This window comes from Procambarus clarkii, chromosome 10 (assembly GCF_040958095.1).
Source record: "Procambarus clarkii isolate CNS0578487 chromosome 10, FALCON_Pclarkii_2.0, whole genome shotgun sequence".
Lineage (NCBI taxonomy): Eukaryota > Metazoa > Arthropoda > Malacostraca > Decapoda > Cambaridae > Procambarus > Procambarus clarkii.
In genome coordinates, this window is record NC_091159.1 from 53,552,317 (window position 1) to 53,575,682 (window position 23,366).

The 23,366-nt window shown below is 47.5% G+C and overlaps 1 protein-coding gene across 7 annotated transcripts in view; it reads left to right on the forward strand.

The window, feature by feature from the left end:
- The window catches only part of LOC123774930 (chloride channel protein 2), a 276,107-nt gene that overhangs the window by 204,508 nt on the left and 48,233 nt on the right, over window positions 1-23,366 (forward strand). For 6 of the 7 annotated variants that reach the window (XM_069322064.1, XM_069322066.1, XM_069322067.1 and 3 more), the window contains exon 2: window positions 22,077-22,231. In XM_069322064.1, coding sequence (XP_069178165.1) covers window positions 22,077-22,231 — 155 coding nt within the window. Of the gene's footprint in view, window positions 1-16,112; window positions 16,442-22,076; window positions 22,232-23,366 lie in introns of all 7 variants that reach the window. The other variant, XM_069322061.1, reaches the window with a different exon arrangement.

Below are 23,366 nucleotides of genomic sequence, written 5' to 3' on the forward strand. Positions count from 1 at the left end.
GTTCACTTGTGCAGTGATGACGTCACCAACTCCGTCAGTGGATAATATCTACCTCAGGAGCCAGTTGGCTCTGATTTAATATTTATTGAACTTAATGCTTTATGAGATGAGGTCGGTTGTTAGAGGTTAGGGTTGTTCAGGGGGCCACTGATGGAGTGTTGAAGGCTGCAAGTTACGGAGGATAACCATCTAGGTTTGTGTTACGGCGTGTTGGGGTCTTTTGAAAGTCGCTTAAGCGCCAAGTGTCACTTGAGCCAATATCCTGCCCCCTCCCCTCCCCCCGGGCCAAGGTGCGCATAACGCGTGCTGTGAGGCGTACCCGCACGAGCCTGTCATTAACGTTCCCAGAGGTGGCGGGTTTTCGTGCTGCTCCCGGAGGACTGGTCCTGCCTCTCCTCCCACACGTCACTAACCCAACCCCTCCTTCCTTTCCTCCCTTCCTTCCTTTCGTCCCTTCCTTTCTTCCCTCTGCTTCCACGTCTTCTGCTTCTTCTAGTTCTACTTTCCTTCCTCCATTACTTCTTAGTCTACTTCTATTTTTCTACTTATATTTTCTACGTCTACTTTTTCTTCCTCTACTACTACTACTTCCTCTACCACCACTTCTACCACCAGCACTTTGTTGTGTGCATCACCCACGACCTGGTGCCCCACTAGGGTGTAGGGGCGCACGTCACGCATGGCGGGACAGTAATGGGTTAACAATAGCGGGTGGCGGAACAAGCATGGGCGTCCTGGCGACGAACCCCCCCCCCCCACCCCCCACTTACTCGCTCACTTCACACCCGTGACGTCCTCGCCTCAAACACCGTCACATCCACCGTGACGGACCCTTCCAGTCCACACAACCCGCCTCCAAGAATGAGTGTAGTTTGCATGAGGCTACCCGGAATTTATTAGTTTACATGAGTTACATGGTTCATCGGGTTTATCCTCCCCTTTCCCGCCCGCCCGCCCGCTCATCCGTCCCCTACTTTTCCGTCCGTCCGCCCGCTCATCCGTCCCCTACTTTTCCGTCCGTCCGCCCGCTCATCCGTCCCCTACCTTGCCCGTCCGCCCAAGGGTTGGGTGACACGGGGCGTGTTGGCGCCAGGAGTAAGTACTCCGGGAGCTGTGGTGCCACTGTGGCAGCTGGTCACAGAGTAACTGGTCACAGGCAGTTACAGGCTGTAACACTGACCACGATACTGTCACATCATATTCTGTCATGCACTCTCGCCTCATGACCTGTCATTAATGTTGTCGTAGATTAAATGAATGTCATGGCATGGCGAAAGAAGGGGCATGCGTAAACGAAACTGGTTTGGTTCGGTAATGTTAGATTACATATTGACGCGAGCTGACGAGGACGAGGTGGTGATTGGTATTACCTGTACCTAATAATTATAGTATTACCTCCACATACCAGGACTGGTAATTCAAATTGGTAGTTGTAAATTGAATTAAAGTAGCTTCCTCAACCTCAACCTTCCTCAACTTCCTCTTCCTTAACCTCAAGATAACCTCAAGATAGCTTTGTGGTTTAATAACTGAATCAACTTTTATGGCTTTGTGTTAGGTGTTAGGGCAAGGATATGCAGGCAAATTAAGGATATAATTGTTAGTTTTTAACAACATTTTGGTTGAAGATTACAGGTTTTGAGAGGAAGAATGACAACATTTGAGGTTTACAAACAGACCGTCACATTATATGTCCACAATGTTTCAACCAAAATTGTATTAAAGTAAAATTTACCTTATAAATGCATTAATGAGCATGCACATATTTTAAATGAAATTACATTGACATTGTCAATATAACAATGACATTTTATATATTAAAATTTATTATTTATAACGGGTACAATTGCTATTTAATTGTGGTACAACCCGTACTAATATATATATATATATATATATATATATATATATATATATATATATATATATATATATATAATTGTGTGTGTAAATCACAAATTGACGTGATGAAAAATGTCAGACCACGGAGGAAGAATTGAAACGGGAATTTCCTTAAGTACTTTCGTATATTAATACATCTTCAGAAGGAATGATTTACAGGTCAAGTATTGGACATATATAGGCAGGAGAGAATGGTGGAGTGAGGTGAGAACCGGGGGCTGGTGTGTTGGGGGTGGTGGGGGGGACCGGGGGCTGGTGTGTTGGGGGTGGTGGGGGGGACCGGGGGCTGGTGTGTTGGGGGTGGGGGTGGGGAACCGGGGGCTGGTGTGTTGGGGGGGGGGGACCGGGGGCTGGTGTGTTGGGGTGGTGGGGGGAACCGGGGGCTGGTGTGTTGGGGGTGGGGGGGGGAACCGGGGGCTGGTGTGTTGGGGGTGGGGGGGGGGAACCGGGGGCTGGTGTGTTGGGGGTGGGGGGGGGAACCGGGGGCTGGTGTGTGGTGGGTGGGGAGTGTTGACATTGGGGGAAGATGGGAAGGGAAGGAACAGTCACATATGACCCGCCTCTTCAGAGCATGGGAGGAGAGCGAGCCAACATGTCCGCTTTAAAACATTTGTGCCCCCTCCCCTCTGGGGGTGTTGGGGCTGGTAGTGCCCTCCCCCCTCCTGGAAGCCCCACCTCTCCCCACACCACCTAAGCTGACTAGGTCAAGGTCAGTACCCAGCACTAACCCCCAAAACAAGACAAGTGACGTAGTTTCCCGAGTCTACTGCGCTATTCTCTATTTTTCTGGCGAGAGAATAGGGAAATGCCTGTTACTTAAAGACGGGACAGCACCAGTAATTTAAATAGTATTACCATTGCTGAAGGATCTCTGAACGTTCTCATAATCCATTCTATCATTTTCCTGGCCGCCGCTATATTTGTTCGGTTATGTTCTTAAAAACTACCTGCGACTACTTAGCAGATGTACAAGGAAATCTGTCAAATTATGACAATTTGTGGTTATGGTCAGGAGATAGTTAACATGTTGTAGCAAAGGGGGAGTCGGTGTGATTACTCAGGCAGAATAGTTAAACAAGAGCAAAGATCACAGTATTCCCAAGCTCTTAACACGTGTAGAGGAGTTACTTGGTACGTCAGAGATGGTGAGGGTGGAGGGGGGGGATGGGAAGGGTGGAGGGGGGGGATGGGAAGGGTGGAGGGGGGGGATGGGAAGGGTGGAGGGGGGGTAGGAAGGGTGGAAAGGGGGGGGTGGGAAGGGTGGAGGGGGGGGTTGGAAGGGTGGAGGGGGGTGGAGGAAGGGGGGTGGGAAGGGGGAGAGGGGGAGACGAACACATCGGTGCCTGAGTGATGTTATGGAATGTGTAGATAGTGGTTTGTGTATGATGCTTGCAGGTGTGTGTTGAGTGGCTGGCTTCCTATACAGTAGTTTCCTTGGCGATTTTATTTTATCTATGTAAAGATGTGATCTAAAAGTCGTCCTTTTAAACTATATTATACAAATGTTTCGGGTGTTTATGTAAAAAAAATAAAAAGGCAAAACAATATTGAAACTAAAAATAATTGTGAGGAGGAAGAGAGGGTGTGAGAGTGCGCGGAGTAACGGCAGCAAGTGTGTGTGGGGGCGCGGGGTTACCTCTGGTGTAGTGAACCAAGGCAAGGGCGGCCCCTGGAGTTGTGTAGGGAAGGTATCACGGCATCTCCCATCTCGCAGGATGGTTAGTCATATGGGGCCATGTGTTCAGTTACCGGTGCAGGCCCCCAACATGTGGCCCCTGTATGACGTACCATCCTGAGAGATGGAGAGACTGTACCACTGCTACCTTATTCACTCTTGTGTTGATGATATCCTCATAATGCTCCCAGAGTCTGCCAGTGGAGACTACTGATCACATGCCTCTGTATGACTAACCATCCTGTGTGATGGGGGTTTTAGCATCACGTAGCTAGCTTTTTGACACGCTGTACTCCCCTTCATATAGTCTACGGCAGCTGCACAAATACTAATGTATTTAAGCATGTTTAAAAAAAAACGCTAAGAAAAAATATGGACCCTCGTGGAAGACTGACATAATTGTTTTCAACTTGCTGCTGTTGTTTCTGCTCCTGTACTTACGACGTCACATCGTGCAGGTCGGCGTTCAATCCCCAATCCTCATCCCTTATAAGTGCTATATAGTCGTAATGGCTTGGCGTTTTCTCCTGACGGGTTCCCCCCTCCCTCGTGTGGGTGGAGGACTCCGACACTGGAGTTATAACTTATGTTGCTGTGTCCTCGCCACTTGGGTTAATAATGCGCTTTATTATTATTTGGTCGTCCTCCAGGGCTGCCGCTCCCACTCTCACTTGAGCATCAGCAATGTTGTCGGCACACCTTGAGGTGCTTCCGGGGCTTAGCGTCCCCGCGGCCCGGTCGTCGACCAGGCCTCCTGGTTGCTGGTGGATCGGTAGGCATTAGGCTGGGTGATGTTCACGCCTGACAACTGATTTGGTAATTCAATTTCCGATTCACTTAGCGATCATCAATCTTGGTCTGTTAACTGCTATTAACAGTTAATAAGCCATTTACGATGACAAATCCTGGGATGACTTGGATAGGTAAAGGTGAGAATATGATCTTGCTTGTACTCGCCTAGTTGTGCTTGCGGGGGGGGGGGGGGGTTGTGCTTGGGCTCTTTGGTCCCGCTTGTGAGCCAGCGACTCTTCCATCCAGAGCGCCACGCCAGTAGTTACGTCCAGGATTCGTTAGTCGACGTCTTGATGACTTCACTCATCATCCTGGGTTAGCAGTTCAATAAATGAAATGTAATTAATGAAGTATTTGGTCATATTATGGTGAATATTTAATGGGTTACAGGTTACTGTACTTTACATTATCTATGTAAGCGGTTATATTTTAGGTGACTCTTCGTCGAGCAGACGTTCATCTTGCGCCAGATGCTGCTTCCTCCGATCTATTGTTTATATACAGAAACCCCCAGGCTGTCTGTAGTGTTGGGTGGACCACGCTGGGCATGGGTGGCGGCGGCTCTCAAGCTATCATAGCCTATCCCAGCCTAAACTAGCCTAGCCTATTTTGACACAATCGACTTGAGAATGGTCCAGGACGGCCCAAAACATCGTCGTCCCTTCGCCTTCTACTGTGTGGTCTGGTCAACATACTTTAACCACGTTGTGACTCATCGCCTGAATAGCCTAGCCTAAACTAGCCTAGTGTAATAAGGTTCACTAGGACACTTGGTATGCCTGTAGTTGTTGTTAGTTGACAACGGTTACAGTGAGCACTTGTGATTTTAACGTTTAGTATTTATTTTTGGTGGCGGTGGCGACGACAGTGGCGTGTTGGCGGAGGCTTGGAAATAGATGGTATTGGGTGGTGATGCCCGTAGTGGTGGTGGTGATATTGGAGGCGGGGTGATGTTATTGGGTGGTGGTGGTGGTGGTCAATATTGGTGGGCGAGCCAGGCGTCGGGGTGTCGTCCACTGCTCCTCCAGCACACTCCACTCCTCCACCGCTCCTCCAAGCACTCCTCCACCACTGCATTACCCAACACATGCACACACACGCACTCAAGTTTTAGAGGTGGATCGGTAGCCCCGGTCGGCATCATGCCAGGCGTGCGCCGATGGTGTCAACCCTCTCAACTGGAAATGTATATTCAATGTGTAAAGCTACACGACAGTATATTCAAAGTGGGTAGTGTGTCACCGAGAGCTTCCAGTCCTCGTTAAAGTCATAGCGAGTATAACTGATCGAGGCTCACATCAGGGCAAGACTTGTGAAATCTTCACCATTTCAATGCAACTGTGCAGAGGAGCCCGTATTATGTAGCATTAGGCTGCTATTAACTGTTAATAGCAGTAGTGTTGTCTTGTCCATCTTCCCGCTCGCTACACCGTTGGGTTGGCGCCAGTTATTTTCACAAGTCCCTTCTATCTCCAAAGACTAAAAGCGAGCACAATCACCTGCAAATGATCTTGTCCCAATAGCCTATCCAATTGGATTGGTCGTAACAGCGATGGCCCCGAATTTTACGGGTTCGGGGATAGAGCTTCGATGCTCCAAGAGGTTGGACACCATTCACTTGGTCCTCGCTTCTCTCCCAAGTGTTGTATAGTTATATTGGTTTTCTCCAGTATAACTATCAGCTTTCTCCTCATATTTGCTCTTACATTGTCTTTGGAGACTACTGTTAGCGCGCACGTGGTGCAGACACGTGACTGGTTGTGGTGACCTTGTGTAGTAAGGCGAGTGTGGTGGACTTACTGGCGTGACCGACCCCCTGGAGGTGCCTCAGTTGGTCATCAGGTAACTATTGGACTGACCTGGCCTGGTTATCACCTGTCTACCTCCCCCTTTTTATGTAATTTTTTTAAGTCATTCAAGAGGCACTGACGCGTGGTTGGGGTCGTCGGGTCACCGCCTAGTTAGTTGGTGGATTGAATTACCACCACCCCCAACCACTCTCCAACACCCTCTATCCTCCACCACCACCACCACCACCACCTAGTGTAACTGGGAACCACCAAGCACCACACCCACGGGTCTGGACGCCACCACCCTCCCTACCACCAGCCTTTCCACACGCCATCAGCCTTCGCCATAAGCCCCCCAGGCCGCGTTTAAATGTTTTCACCAGAGGTTTTATAATGTATAATCGCTGGCGCGGGAAGCAGCCGATGGGCGTGACCTTGTCCTCTCATTTATGCCGCTCGCGCGTGTACTTACCTGATTGTGCTTGCGGGGGTTGAGCTCTGGCTCTTTGGTCCCGCCTCTCAACTGTCAATCGACTAGTGTACAGGCTCCTGAGCCTACTGGGCTCTATCATATCTACACTTGAAGCTGTGTATGGAGGCTGCCTCCACCACATCACTGCTTAATGCATTCCATTTGTATACTACTGACACAAAAAAATGTGCGTGTGTGTAGGTTGAAGGAGGCTCCTCCCCCCCACCCCCCGCTCCTCGCCAAGTTATCAGTCAGTGGAGGTGAAGTCATCGCAGTTTCTCCCGCCTCATTCCATGTGTTGACAGGTGTGCTGACAATTGATGGCGTCTCATACTGGCCAGACTGTGGGAACCGACCTGTGAGATATATATTTATTTAATTTATATGAATTTATATTTACGTTAATTTATATACTTCGATAGCAATTTGTATAATGTTAAGTGGACTGTATTTCTGCAATAATCTCTTAATCTCACAAATCGATCCTCTACACATTAGGGGGGGTTTATTAGTTTATATATATGCAGCCAATCAAACTACAGTAACTACATACATTGAAAAGGTTCCTTATCTTATAGTACAGCAGGTTAGTCCACCAGGTATAACTAGGGTGTAGACACCAAATTATCCTCTTTGAGGTAGCTTCCATATCACCCAGTAACTGGTGCACAAATCTTCCTTCCTCGTCTTGACCTGTCAAAAGTGCGCTAGCTGTGAAGCCAGAATCCTATATATGACAAGTATTTCAGAGAAACTGTACATGGAACATTGAAGACCTGGCTTAATTACCTTTAGTTTGAGGCTTCCACGTGATCTAACCGGGTCACCCTATATCCTGACATTAATGGCCATAAATGAATGATAAACGGGTTTCGGATAGACTTAACTTGAATTGTAGACATCGTGTTGGAGATGGTACCTTTGGTTTCCATAACACTACGTCCAAGTAAAATTAACAGGAGCCGTATTTGCTCCCGTGTGCCTCTGATCTCGTATAAACAATGGCTGTTTAACTCTCCATACTATTGACGTTACTGGCCGACATTGTCCAGAATGATAGGAGCCGAATTTGCTCCACACGTCTCGGAGGTGAGACAACAATGGCTCCCCCTTCCTCCCTGACGCCTGGCCTACTTTGTCCAGATTTCAGAAAGTGATAGAAGGGTCACATTTACTCTACTTTAATATTGATAATTAAGTTAATTTATATAAGATGTTTTATGATGGTAAAGTCCAAAGACTAATGTATTTAAGAATAATTCCCAGCAAAATAGCTGGTGAATTATAATAGTATGTGGTGATGATATCCCGTTTTCTTTAGACGGTAATTCCACTACAAGTTACGTTTTCTATGGGTAACTTGTTTATACAATACAGCTATTATCTGTATGATTATTAAATGGTGTCGGATTTTCCGACACAGACGACTGTGATGACTTGATACCCCTCCGTCGTCATTGTTTTACCTTATACCTTCTAAATGTCCACCTCCGTCTTGCTGTTTTCAGACTATATTGATTATTGACCAACTTGTATAACTGCTGATATCTGGCATGTATTAACTTGTATAAAAACATCTATACACACAACTTAAGTTGTCTGTTTATTTAGTTGAAATTACTTCTACTGATCTATTGCAATTTCTGCTGTTCCATCCAACATATGACTGTTCTCTTTTTTCTTTTTTTTCTTTTTTCAGTCCAATTCATTCTTTTGTTCTCTATTAATTTCTTAGTTTTCAAGTGTTTTTTCCCCCACATCTTGCCCAAAACGCTGTGCGTACCAGTGTCTAAGCATAGTATATATTAGCTCTACCTTGACACCCAACCGTCTGTTTGTAACTCATTTTGTATGTATGTACTTTTACCTGAATTATCATTAGTATTATTATTTGAAACTGTATTGAATGGTTCTCCAGTACTACATACTTTAGGAGGCAATAGGCTCTTGCATTAACCTTTCACTAAATGTATGCATGTATCGTCTTTCACCTCCACCACCACTACCACCACTACTACCACCACCCACCACTACTACCACCACCCACCACTACCGCCACCACCACCCCACCACCACTACTACCACCACCCACCACTACCGCCACCACCACCCCACCACTACTACCACCACCCACCACTACCACCACCACCACCCACCACTACTACCACCACCCACCACCACCCACCACCCACCACCACAGCCGTACGCCAGGCCTTGGGAAACCTGGAAAAGGGGCGTCAGTGGCGCCTATAAACTCCTCCCCTCTCACACTTTCACAAACAGTGTCTTGAATCACTGAGTGCTTCTCTTTGGTAGGAGCTTTATGGCGGCGAATTCCGCTTCTTGGAACAAGACGCGCCCCGCAACACATAAGCATTATATTTAAGCAGTCTCCGTGGTGTAGTGGTAAGACACTCGCCTGGCGTTCCGCGAGCGCTATGTCATGGGTTCGTATCCTGGCCGGGGAGGATTTACTGGGCGCAATTCGTTAACTGTAGCCTCTGTTTAACGCAACAGTAAAATGTGTACTTGGATGAAAAAACGATTCTTCGCGGCAGGGGATCGTATTCCAGGGACCGTAGGATTAAGGACTTGCCCGAAACGCTACGCGTACTAGTGGCTGTACAAGAATGTAACAACTCTTGTATATATCTCAAAAAAAAAAAATTAAATAATTTATTAATTATATAATTAACAAAATATACGTATTATATAAGAGTTATTACTTAAATTTTTCTAATTCTTGTGACAAGTGTCTTTCAAGAATCTGTCAATGCTACTGTGTATCTTGTATGCTGGGATTATATACTAGTCTTTTTTTATTCTTAATGTGTTAGTCTGGTCTGTAAGCTCGACCCTTATTGTTCTGACAGCAAATTTCTGTACCTTGTAAAGTTTCTAATGTTGTTGAAGGTGTGGGGTTCCATACCCTTGCTGTGTACTCACATGTACGGGGTGTACTATACTCAGGGTGTTCCTCTCATGCTGCCTGAAGACCGCGGGGGGGGGGGGGGACCTTGCTAGCCTCATTAAGTCGAACTTGTCACATTTACTTAATTAAGGGAACTTTTTTTCCGCGAATTTAAAGAATCTCTGAATATTTTATTTTGAGCGTAACTTGAAGAACTGGGAAATGGAGGATTGTATAGAGCAGAGATTGTCAACTCTGTGTTTTTTTTTTTTTTTTTTTTTTTTTTTTTTTTAGCCTGTCTATAGAACCTGGTATTAAGATTAGAATTCATACCCGCGTTATTTGTTTAAATGTTGATCGTGGCTTTCAAGATTGGGTTTTAAAATGTTTATTTTTTTTTATCTTGCGTCAATCACCCGCGACACGCCTGTGGAGCCTTCTCGATACACTGCTTGGGAAAACTCTTCACTATAGTGGCCCCCACAACCCCTTGTCTCGCTAACCCTTACCCAACCACGTGCTCACCTGTCGACTCCAACAACAAAATAGATGGAGCCAGAAAGATTGACAGCCGCCATTGCTGACACACACACACACACACACGCACGTCACAAGCTCTGCATTATTGTTGTGTTAAAACTGCACGTAACTGATGACAGGAGACAGTGTGTTCGACACACGAGTGGTTCCATGGACCCTCCCCCTCCCCCCCATGCTAGGAACCAGTGGTGTAGAGGGCTGGGCGCATGCGTGTACTTCATGTTGCCTCGATTGATTGATTGATTGATGAAGATTAAGCCACCCAAGAGGTGGCACGGGCATGAATAGCCCATAACTGGTAGGATTTTTTTGAGTGAGTGAATGTGATCTTTGGTCATGATGTTACCTCGGCACACATGTGGTTGTTATAATGGTTGAAGAGAGGCGTGGTTAAGCTGGCCTCAGGTGTCACACCCATCCTTGCTTTATAATTGTGTGGTGTGTGTGTGTGTGTGTGTGTGTGTGTGTGTGTGTGTGTGTGTGTGTGTGTGTGTGTGTGTGTGTGTGTGGGGCGTGTTCCGTCACCTTGTTTTTGCTTAGTGTTCAGTTTCGCGCTTGGTTGTGTGTGTACGCCGGCTTGTAGGATGAGCATTGGCTCTACGCCCCGGCCTACCAGCCGTCGGTCTCCTAATGCAGTGGTTTATTTTACATTAGAACCATATCTGCTCTTCTATACCTCGACCCGTTCCATTTACCGTGTTACATAGCAGTGGCATCCGTGGCTCAGCTGGGTTTGTTTGAGGTTAGGGCGAGGGGAAGAGGTTATAAGTTTTACGTAACTCTCAAGGGTCAAGCCGTCGATCACCTGTGAAACTGCCGTCTTGTGGTAGGGGGGGGGGAGGAGCCCCTTGATATGGTACCTATGTACCATGTCAGCTTAGGAGGAGCATCTAGGTCAAAGCAATGACCTTGCTGCTAAGGTTCCAAATTAGTTACCAAGGCGGCCGAGAGTGGTCGAGGTTGATTGGGGCGAGCACTGGCGACGGATGAGAAGGGGAGGGGAGGGGCGCGGTGAATCTGGTGTTCCTCCCCCAGGTGTAGGCAGCGGCTCGACCTCTGACACCTGCCTCGTCACCAGCTGTTGAAGACTGGTGTCTCATCCTCCTCAAAGGGGGTCATTGGCACAAGGATAACTTATTTTTTGGGCACACATCTCTTCATCGGTTTGTTGTGGGCTGGTGCCTAGTTGGAAAGGGCTGGGCGTGTTGTGAGTGGGTCACACGGGGCAAAGGGTATCGTTGGTCACCTCTACAGACGAGGCAGTTAGTTACCAGGGGTGTGGGTGTGTGTGTGGGTGTGTGTGTGGGTGTGTGTCTGTGGGTGTGTGTCTGTGGGTGTGTGTCTGTGGGTGTGTGTGTCTGTGGGTGTGTGTCTGTGGGTGTGTGTCTGTGGGTGTGTGTCTGTGGGTGTGTGTCTGTGGGTGTGTGTCTGTGGGTGTGTGTCTGTGGGTGTGTGTGTGTGTGTGTTGAAAATGAACCTTACGTCCTCGAAAGGTATTGGTGGTGTGATATGTTGAAGGAATTGTCTTGTGACTGTTGGTGGTAGGCAAGGGCTATTCAGGTGGCATCGTGTGGTGACTGGTTGGTGTGTGGGGCAGATCAATGTATGGTGTGATGTAGATGTTGTGGCGGTGATGGTGGTTGGTTGTAGGTGTGGATTACTGAAAGGTATTGAAGACATTTGTACTACACAATGAACATGCTCACAACACCCGCACAATGGTATTGTTAGTGGTGCGTACGGGCGTAGCTGGCACAGTGCACACACTATAGTGCTTACTTAATTGTACTTACCTAATTGTGCTTGCGGGGGTTGAGCTTTGGCTCTTTGGTCCCGCCTCTCAACTGTCAATCAACTGGTGTACAGATTCCTGAGCCTACTGGGCTCTATCATATCTATATTTGAAACTGTGTATGGAGTCAGCCTCCACCACATCACTTCCTAGAGCATTCCATTTATTATTATTATTTATTATTATTATTCCATTTATTTACTAGTGTGAGAAGGGTCGTGTTCCTGGCTGGTAATTTATCGTCGTTACACCACAGGTCACAGTCGACGAGACGGCTCGTTTATCACTATCGAGCTTAGTGCCTTACAGCCCTTGAACTACTACCTTAATGTGGTACTCAAACAGCAGAGTGCCACGGTGGGGTGGTGGTGGTCAAGGGCTGTATGGCTCTAAGGTTGGCTGCTTCACCATGCCAAACATCTCGTAGAGTTTAGATGTCTGTATACACCTCGCATCACAAAGTGCATCGCAGTTACTTTAGTTTATTGTGGGCGCCAAACTGGTACTCTGGCGGTGGCAGAAAGGTTATTACGAATGAGTTCAGGTATTTGGGCCCGAGTGATCTTTAAGCAATATACATTCGTTGTGTTCTAGTTACAGTATTTTCAGACCAAGTGGTCCAGTCCCTTAGGACTGGACCAGTGGCACCAAAGGGCCTTGTATTTCTATTGGAGTCAAAGGTTGTACAGGTAATGTTAAGGTTAGATGAATGTGTGTTTTGACGGTGGTGGTGACCTCGTTCATACGGCGCCAGAGAAAATGTTAATACTGTATAGCCATAGTAGAAGTTCGTGTCCGGCAGTTTGGTACTTGTACAGTGACTATTTTTCAGTGGTTGTCTAGGCCTATGGGACAGCGGGGCAGGTGGCTGGTGAGAGCCCGTGGCGTGCCCTCACGCCGACCCTTGAGAGCTGGACGTGTGAGGTCAAGAGTATAGTGTCACAAGCACATCTGTTGTGCAGGAGGACACGCTTAGACGGAGAAAGTAGCGTGTAAATCTGAGGGAGGAGGAGGAACAGCAGCAGCAGCAGCGGTGGTGGTGGTGGTGGTGGTTGTGGTGGAGGTGGTGGTGGAGGACAGCTGTAGTCCGTGGTGAATCGTGGCGGGAGGCGGGCGTACCTTCCCCTTGCTCCTCACTACCCTCACCATTACTCTCCAACACTGGTCTCTCCTCCAACACATCATCTACCTCCACCCTATCCACTTTCCTCCAGACCACGACCTCTACCCAATTTTGACCCGTGTCCACTATGGATTTTACCTGAGGCTTGGGGTCATGGCAGATTATTTCACTGCAGTGGTCGGAGGCCGCGGCGACACACCACCTTGGCATGGCAAGAAATATTCCTCGCTTATTGTTTCATCTCAGGATTTTAATAATCGGATTTTTAGTTCCCAGTAGAACTAAAAATCGTGCCTGACAGTGAATGAAGACGTATTTTACACACTGGAGAGCAGCTGAAGCCACGAGGGCTTAATTGATGGCGCGGACATTTTGTCATTAGCCAGGTATGCTTTATCCGGAAGGAGAGACCAGCAGCCGTTGTACAAGACTCGGGATGACGCCCACGACGCCCACGGCGACTCCAGCGACGACGCCCGGGAGATCCTCGCTGGCCGCCCTGAAGCTGTCTGGAGTGCGTGTCGCGGCTCGAGGCCTCTACTGACACATCCAGGTGTTCCTATTAGTGGACTGTCTTAACACGTTTAAATTTGTGTCGTTTTAATTTCAACTCTGACGAGAAAACTTCCGAGTTGGAATTACAGAGGAAGGGAAGGCTTTGTGACGTAATGGGTGAGATGGCGAGGGTGGCGTCACTGGGGTGGGTGACACGACCCACAGCCTGTCCTGCCCACCTCTTCTGCAGGGCATTACAGTGCCTTACCTATCCTTCTAGCCAAGATTATAGTGCCTCGAAGCCTTAGGGAGGTAGTACACTGTCTAGTAACTGACACCAGTATTGTGATAAGTTTTCGTGACGTTTGGTGCTGTAAGAGTGATTATTGTAGGAGGTGGCGCCTGCTTGTTGTGGGAGGTGGAGTGGTGCGTCTGGTGTAGTTATGTCGTCTGGTCATGGAAGCTGCCTCTTAACGTATTCTCCACCAACCCTCGGATAATATGAACTAAATAATCCCCATATTGATTGTGCTTCGTGGAAATTTCTCCAATGTGGGGAAAACCCAACTTTCTCAATGGCCATAACGAAGCAAAGTACCTTCGGCTTGTGATGTAATTTGCCTTAGTGTCGACGATCGTGACTGGGAATATACACACACACACACATATATATATATATATATAAATGGTGGTAAGCCTAGACAAAACATTGAGTTTAGGACATACGGAGGTAAAACTTGGCCAGTTGCCATCACACGCAAAAACTACGTTTATTTTTCTGGAGTGTTGGGATGTGGTCCTGGGTGAAGACCTGACGCCGCCACACCCCCACCCGACGCCACACCCAACCCGACGCTTTGCTGCTGGGTCACCGCCCGGGCACGCCCACGCACTTCCCACGGGTCGCGTGCCAATCCTACACGTCTGGTCTCATTAGATACATTCAGTTCTACAAAATGAATCCAGACGCAGCCATTTAGTCGATTTCATTAAACTAGTTAATGATATGGAGTGAGGTGGTTAGAGGTCCCTAGTGATGTAATTCCTCTGATCATGTGCTCCAGTACGTGCCTACATCACTAGCCTCCAGACACAAGGTCGCCAAGGGCAACTGGGGCTCTTGTAATGGCATATCAATATTCGCAAGAACACAACCAGTGGCTACCAAGTCGAGGTGAACGTCCCGGAAGAAGCTAAAAAGATAATTCGTGATAGACATTCCCTGAAAAGGGAATCACCGAATCTGAAACACACTACCCAGGGGTGATTTTTTTGTACTTAATTTATGTTAGTTAATGTGAAGGTAACATTGTAGAGGCTGTAATAGTTTGATGTATAAAGTAGTTGGTAAGGCGCCACACTCTGGCACTCACAATTTCTCGCTTTCCTGTAAGTTGTCTCTGAAAACATCTACCCTATAACCCTATCAAGCAAGTTGGAAAGTTATTCTAAATCCTTTCTATTGTGGTGATAAATGGCAGGTGTGGACAACTGCCAGTAACTTTATAACGCTGCACAAATACCTCGTAAAATCCATAGCTTCGGAGTAGCGATAATGCATTTTGATGTGGACGACTGTTGGCATTGTTGAGAGCTGGTCACCGCCCGTCACCGCGTCGGTCGTCCTCAGACCAAGCAAACATTAAGGAAGTGTTCCTTAAAGAGCTTGCTTTTATTTTTGTGTTTTTAAAAGTATTAAGGTAAGCGTGGCGAGGTGACAAGAGGCGGTAGGAGCCGGGGAGAGGTAGGGTGAGGATGAGTGGGGAGGGGGAGAAGGAGAAGCGGGGAGTGTGGCGCCTGTGGGCGTGGGGGCGGAAGGGACGCCGCAGGTACACCCTGAGGGACGCCCAGTCAGAGGAGGATGTGTGTTTGTACAAGGACCCCGCACCTGTCCTTAAGAAAGCCTTCACTTCAGACGACCATCTGCTGGTCCACGACCACACCCGCCCTCACGCCCACTCCGAAGATGACGATAGCGAAGATACCACCCGTACCGAGTCCTTTTGGGAGTCGCTCACCTGGAGGGGCGACAGTCACGACTCTGAGGACCTCTCTAGCGACAAAGTCAACACAGAGAGTGAAACAGAGAACACGGAAAGTGAGGCTGAAGATGCCAAGAAAGATGGCAGTACGGTTCAGACTATCGTAGAGCGGCTGAGGGCGTGCGGGGTGGGGCAGGGGCGCGGCGGGGACCTGCAGTGGCCCAACATAGACACGTGGACTTCGCACGACCTCAGACAGTTCCTCATTAACAAAGCACAGCTCGAGCTGGGGGGGCCATATGACAGCGATAGTATTAATAGTATTGAAATGAAATCCTATGACCAAAGTAACTGCAACGTTGCTAACAGTCAAGTGCCCCCGGCACCAGCCATCCCCACCTCTCCCGGGGCCACACCTCGCCCCGTCCTCCGCAGGCCTCGAGGGCGAGGTAGTATGGTAGCGGCCGCCCTCCTGAGGCGGGGCGGGAGGGCGCGCAAAGGTCCCCAGCGTAACTCGCTACAGCTGGAACATACGAGGCGGGAGACTTCGCCTCCGCCTCCACGACCTCGCTTGTGGTCACTGCCAGCCATCATCGTCACCACCTCGGATGACCCCACTAAGACGCCTTCCCCGCCAGGTTACAGCAACAGCCTCTCGGACAGCATGAACTACCTGACAGTGCCCACCGCGCACGTGCTCCGCTCTCGTCATGACACTGACACGCAGAGTGAGCCGTGTGCCTCGCTGGAACCTGTTCTTCCGTGCGAGAACACTGACGAGAAGACCGTGACCGGGGGCCTGGCCAGCGCCACCAACCTGGGCTCCCTTATGAACCTGTGGCCTGGCAACTGGGAGTACCAAGACGATAGGGAGACTGACGACGGAAGGCCCTTCCCTTCGGGGTCGCCGCCGCCAGACCCGAGACCGCAGGCAGCCCCGGAATATCTCCTGTACGAGGAATCATTTGTAAGTGTTGCCATGTTATCCTCTATCATGCTTCCTATTGCTCCCATATACGTTTGTTAGGAATTATTACTTTGCACTTCTTTGTATAATTCATGTATTATAAACTGCAATTTCCACTTAATATAACGTAGGTTCCATGTTCTGTTTCACGCAGCAAGAGGTAAAGTTGACCAGTTAATTACTAGCAACCCTCCCACAGGTACAATATTGTAGGCGTGGCATGCCGCCCACCCATCTGTCAACACTGCCTGGTATGCTAGTGCCCAGTTCCCATGATGCCTAGCCTCCTACCTTTTTGTTCATGTACTTTATACCCCTCTCTCCATTTGTGTTCATAGCGTGTAGGCAGTGATGAACCTGTGGGAGCAGCAGCACACGTAGTAGCAGTAGCGGTATTAGCAGCAACAGATGGTGGCAGCTTCTTGCATGTTACCGTGGTTTGTTGTGCTTCACCTGTTTTCAGTAGTGACCAGTGGCTAGTGGATAGTTAAGTAGCATCACTGGTGGTCCATGTTCACCTCCAGCAGGTTCATCCACCACCGCCTTAGGTGTGCTATTTTTTACGCTTAGTCGTAGAGAGGAGTATAGGTGTAGGCTGGCTGCTCCACTTCCTCACTCCGGCCTGCGTGTGATAGGCTGCCCCATTGCCCTATCTAATAAATTGTGTGGTGTGCTCCGGCCTGTAGCCAACGAATAAATACCAACCTCAAAAGTGGTTTCACAAGGTCACTGTTTGCGGGTTAAAGTCGTGTGCAACTAAATAAAATTATAATTAGACCCGCGAATGCGTCAGAAAAAGTATTAAATTAACCACAAATTAAGTGAACTATTTGCTGCGCTGTTGAAATGTGTAAATTTTGTCATCCTGCTCAGTCTAATGGCATACTTGACGCGACTCAATGATCAACGAAATTAAAGGAATTAGCGATTCTAACTTCGTGACCGAGTCTTTAATATAATACAAGAGGGCACTTACTAAAACAGCTTCTAAAGTGATGATTAATGTTCCTTTCTTCACGTGGTTCAATAATGTGTTACCTACTGAAGTTACTTTTTAATTTTCCACCAATCATATAAAATGAATCTTGATTTAAAATCAAATGAATTTTGCCTCCTGACTATCGCAACCAGGGATGATTAACTATAACATGGAGATAATGCACAAATATGAAGGAAGCGAATAAGGGAAGATCATAAGAGAGAATTTGTAGAGGGAAGTAGTGTATTCACCTAGTTGTGCTTGCGGGGATCGAGTTCTACTCTTTCGGCCCGCCTCTCAACTGTCAATCAACTATTACTAACTACTATTTTAAAGGCACAGTAGAGGGAGAACTGACCACAGAGGAAGTGGACATGATCAGAAGGTACACGGTAAGAACAGGTTACGCTAAATAAAGTATACTACGATAACAAGGCACCATGAAGCATTTGCATATAACTAGGTCAAAGAACAACGGGGTTAAGCGTGCACATAAATTTTTCAAACGCATATAGGAGCACTAATGTAATTAACTTAGTGGTATACAACGCGCCAATGTTGAGTTATTGATTTTTTTATTATGCACCCCATACCCATCCATCCCTTCGACGGTGGTGAAAAGAGCCACCAATGTCCATCCCAAAGAGGCCACTGAGCTGTACTGACAGCAGTTACCTACCTGGAGGCAAACTTGACTAAAAGATATCTGAATCTGAACCTCTCTTGAGCTCTCTATGCTTCTTTAAATGTTTAAAGTTCAACAAGAATAACTTTTGTCTAATTAATGCTGTTGTTTGCATATAGGCCCTTAATAGTGTTGCTTAACTGTTTCCTATTCACTTTCTTGTCGATGTTAAATGACTAGAAATAGTAAATAACACCATCTCTAATATTATATCGTTATTCAACACTGATACAATACTCTAGGCTATCTAATGGACTACAGTTATTAAAGAAAATGGTGGTGTTCATTCCCGCTTGTGAAATAGTGAAGTTATAATTTAATATTTACTAAGCCCAATATTACGTCAATGAATAATTTGCCATTTCTTATCTCAAATTGAGAGAGCAATTGCAAATTGATCGCCATTGATTTGGCATCAGTTCTCAAATTAAATCGTAGTTGCGCGTTTTACGAAGCACAAACGCGCGCCATTATTTTTTTTTACCAGCCACATCAGCTACCATGATAATGTAGCTGGCTCCGCTCTGGGCCATGGTGTCGCTTTGAGATATTCAAAACATTTGTGAAGATGACTTGGAAAAGTATCACTACTGAAAACCTCTTAGCTTTTTCTCAACACTAAAACTTCCGACTAAGTGTTAGAAATGCAATCATCTATCGTATATGGCAATATGCTGTCTATTTAAATTTTGAGTATACACGACCTCAAAGCAAATGGAGATCAATAGTCATGTCTGGAACAGGTGTGTGTCCGGGATTTGTCCTTGGGACTGACGTGTTAATCCTTATCATCGCATTTTTTCTTTATATGGTATATTATTTAATAAAGATCATATATACATAAATTTATTAGGGAAAATATACGCGCACTGAAAGGTGGCAAGCAGGAATTAACCCCTACACGGTAACCTAACTAAAACATCTTCTGCTATTAACAACCAGGCCTCTTAAAACAGGAAGAAATAGTATTTGCTTTAAATTACCTTTTCAATGTCGTGAATATATTATTATAAGAGTTATAAGAGATGCTCACCCCCCCCCCCCGTCTTACGCATAAACAGTCACCCAAGATTTGGCATTTTTAGTCTAACCTTTTTTTAGTAATCAAATTTAGTATTTATTGACTTTTTTTAATATCCAAATTATGCCTAATTTCTGCTAAATAAAATGGCTTTCTCTTTCCAAATTATATATTTTTATAGATGTTTTTTCTTTAAAATACTTAATTATACTTAAATATACTAATAGTATATTATACTTAATAAAATACTTAATTCTAGCCTTTTACACTGGACGGCCGCTATGTAATTTACTTGTTTACTCTTGCTAAATAACTGGTACTCACAGTACTGCCCGCATTATATAATTAAAAAATCACCTAATAAATAACCCTTACTGGCATATTAAAGTGTAGAAATGGTAAAACTATTGAGTTAATAGGGTTAGCTTCATGTAAAGTTGGGGGGAGGCGGGAGTGGAACCCCTGGAGGCTGGTAGCCTAGTAGAGACGAGTCATAAGCGGTCTTCGGTATGATGCTGGAATTGCCTTACCCAGGTGCGGGATCACTGGCTCTGATTAAATCCTCACGCTCATATCCTGGACCACCTGTTACTGGCGCCTCCTGAAGGTGGTAGTTGGGCGTGTTGATGGTCAGCGTCTGCAAATAGCCTCGTCAGTTTGGTGCCAAATGTTCATTGAAACATTTTCAGTTCTGTCCACCATATGCATACGATACTTTGTTGTGGAGATTCCCGTATTGTTGACCAAACCACACACTAGAAAGTGAAGGGACGACGACGTTTCGGTCCGTCTTGGACCATTCTCAAGCCGATTGTGGTCCAGGACGGACCGAAACGTCGTCGTCCCTTCACTTTTTAGTGTGTGGTTTGGTCAACATTTCAGCCACGCTATTGTGATCCTCGTCTGCATTCCCGTATTGCTTGTGGTGTCAAATTAGCAACCAGCCTGTCCTCAGGGTCGCCTGCCCACAAACAAGGGCCAAATGCCCGTAATGCAGCCACCAATCCTCCCTGTTCATGCATGAGAAAACTACTCTTGCCTTTGCAGCTGATTGTGTTCGAACTTTTGTTAAATAGTGCCTCCTCTCAAGTGTTCAAGTCTATTTAAACGCTCCACGTGTCTTGAAGAAAAGTAATTGTCAACACTATTAAGACTACTCAATAGCTCGGTCGATAGGGCTTCGTTGGGGTCCGTGGTTCGAGTCTGCCAGGCCCCAGGTGAATGGGACTGAGGATGGGATGTGGTGTAAGGCAACTCTTAGATAATGTGTGTAGGGGACGGGGGTGTAAAACGGGAGTGCCGGCATGGTTGGTGGCCGGCATGGTTGGTGGCCGGCATGGTTGGTGGCCGGCATGGTTGGTGGCCGGCATGGTTGGTGGCCGGCATGGTTGGTGGCCAGCATTGGTTGGTGGCCAGCATGGTTGGTGGCCGGCTTGGTTGGTGGCCGGCATGGTTGATGGCCGGCATGGTTGGTGGCCGGCATGGTTGGTGGCCGGCATGGTTGGTGGCCGGCATGGTTGGTGGCCGGCATGGTTGGTGGCCGGCATGGTTGGTGGCCGGCATGGTTGGTGGCCGGCTTGGTTGGTGGCCGGCTTGGTTGGTGGCCGGCATGGTTGGTGGCCGGCATGGTTGGTGGCCGGCATTGGTTGGTGGCCGGCTTGGTTGGTGGCCGGCATGGTTGGTGGCCGGCATGGTTGGTGGCCGGCTTGGTTGGTGGCCGGCTTGGTTGGTGGCCGGCATGGTTGGTGGCCAGCATGGTTGGTGGCCAGCATGGTTGGTGGCCGGCATGGTTGGTGGCCGGCATGGTTGGTGGCCGGCATGGTTGGTGGCCGGCTTGGTTGGTGGCCAGCATGGTTGGTGGCCAGCATGGTTGGTGGCCAGCATGGTTGGTGGCCGGCTTGGTTGGTGGCCGGCATGGTTGGTGGCCGGCATGGTTGGTGGCCGGCATGGTTGGTGGCCGGCATGGTTGGTGGCCAGCATGGTTGGTGGCCAGATGGTTGGTGGCCGGCTTGGTTGGTGGCCGGCATGGTTGGTGGCCGGCATGGTTGGTGGCCAGCATGGTTGGTGGCCGGCTTGGTTGGTGGCCGGCATGGTTGGTGGCCGGCATGGTTGGTGGCCAGATGGTTGGTGGCCGGCATGGTTGGTGGCCGGCATGGTTGGTGGCCAGCATGGTTGGTGGCCGGCATGGTTGGTGGCCGGCTTGGTTGGTGGCCAGCTTGAATATGGTAACAGCAGTGCTGTTTTTGCCATTATTAAAACAAATATTTTGATAATTGTTATAAATAACATGGGGGGGGGGACTGTTCTAGTTATTAACAAGCTGTGCTAAATTTGTCTGGTAGCAATCTTGTTGGGGTGATAGTTATAGTTGACAGCTATTGTGCTAATGCTTTATAAGCATTGTAAAGCTGTGTGTGTGTAGGCTGTGATTAAGAGAGGGGAGACATTTAATTAATATATAAACTTTTGTCCGTTTTACGGTCAGACACACACACACACACACACACACACACACACACACACACACACACACACACACACACACACACACACACACACACACACACACACACACACACACTGATCATATTACCGTGTTTACCGTTATATTATCCGGATACACCAATGTATTAAATGTATGCGTGTGGGGGGGCAGCAACTAGTGATGGCCGTATAGGCTACACGTTAATATACGCCTTTATCATCTCCGCATATTATCATCATTTTTTCCGCGTGACATGTTCATAATAACTGCACTCTCTTCATACTTGAATGTTACTGTTGTAAATAATTTTAGTGTAGCATCGACTTCAACCAAACAAGGTGAAGATTAGACGTGTACATAAGTCTGAAGTTGATCTTTAGTATCATAGCAGAGTGTAATCTTCCAAGTTGAATGGGGACGGTAGACGTTTTAGTGTGTATTGACTGAAGTTGTGTGTTCCTACAGATGTATGGGCGGTACTCGGCCAATTTGGCAGAGTACGCGCGCCAGGAAGCCCGACGACTCCGTGATGACGACCACCACAAGGACGAGGTCCTCTTCTCTAAAGAACTCCAGCCTTACAGAGGAAGAGTCGCCAGAACCTGCATATCCTTCATCAGGTCAGTGGCGCACTTGTAATATTTCTCCCGTGTTTTCAGTGCATTATTTTACCAAATGAATAGTACCCAACGGGAACATTGATGGCGGCAACGATCCATTTTTGTTGTACGTTCGACTAAATTGTTGCTGAAGCTTGCTCGAAACGCTATGCGTATTAGTGGCTTTGGGTATTGTATGTACGAGCTCTATACATCCAACATTGTCTGTAACTCTGCATTTATGTATGTACTTTTGCTGAATAAATATTATTATTATAAATACATTTTAGGAGGGTGGGGCGCCACAGTAACAATTAAGAGCGACTTGTGTCGCCTCATGCAGGTCGGCTGTCAATCCTTGATCGTCCAAGTGGTTGGGCACCATTCCTTTCCCACCGTCCGGTCCTTATTCTCACTATTTCCAAGTGCAATACAATGTCTATGTGTATATTAACACGTTGTACTGAACGGGGTGAGAATAGCTTGAGCTACCTCATCCCTTTGTGTGTATTTTACCTCAATAAACTTATTTCAATTTCAATATAGTCGTAATGACTTGGCACATTCTCCTGATACTTCCCTCTCCGTCCCTTACCAGCCTACCCAGGGCAGGAATCCTGGGTCGTTATTACTGGAGAGGGACCATCATCATCCTCCCCCCCCAAACAAAGAGGGGGGGGGGGAATCTTGATGATTTCGGGGCTTAAAGTCCCCGCGGCCCGGTCCTCGACCTGGCCTCCGTTTTGTTGCACACCCCCAGGAAGCAGCCCGTAGCAGCTGTCTAACTCCCAGGTGCCTATTTACTGCTAAGTAACTGGGGCATCAGGGTGAAAGAAACTCTGCCCATTTGTTTCTGCCTTCACCGGGGGATCGAACCCGGAACCTGAGGACTACTAATCCGAAGCGCTGTCCACTCAGCTGTCAGGCCCCGTTGTTAATATTTGGCCCAGCAGATATTACACGATGGCCTGGTGTCGGCCGTCGGCCGCCAGTGACCAACATGCTCGGTAAAGCCTCGTCAACCCACCACCTGTTTCATCCTGGAAAATAAAGCTGCCTCACCCTGTTAATCTAACCTAATTAAATTAACTTGAATCTATTTACCTCACTTATTGACTTCTCCCCCCCCCCACCTCTCTCTTCCTTCCCCCCCCCC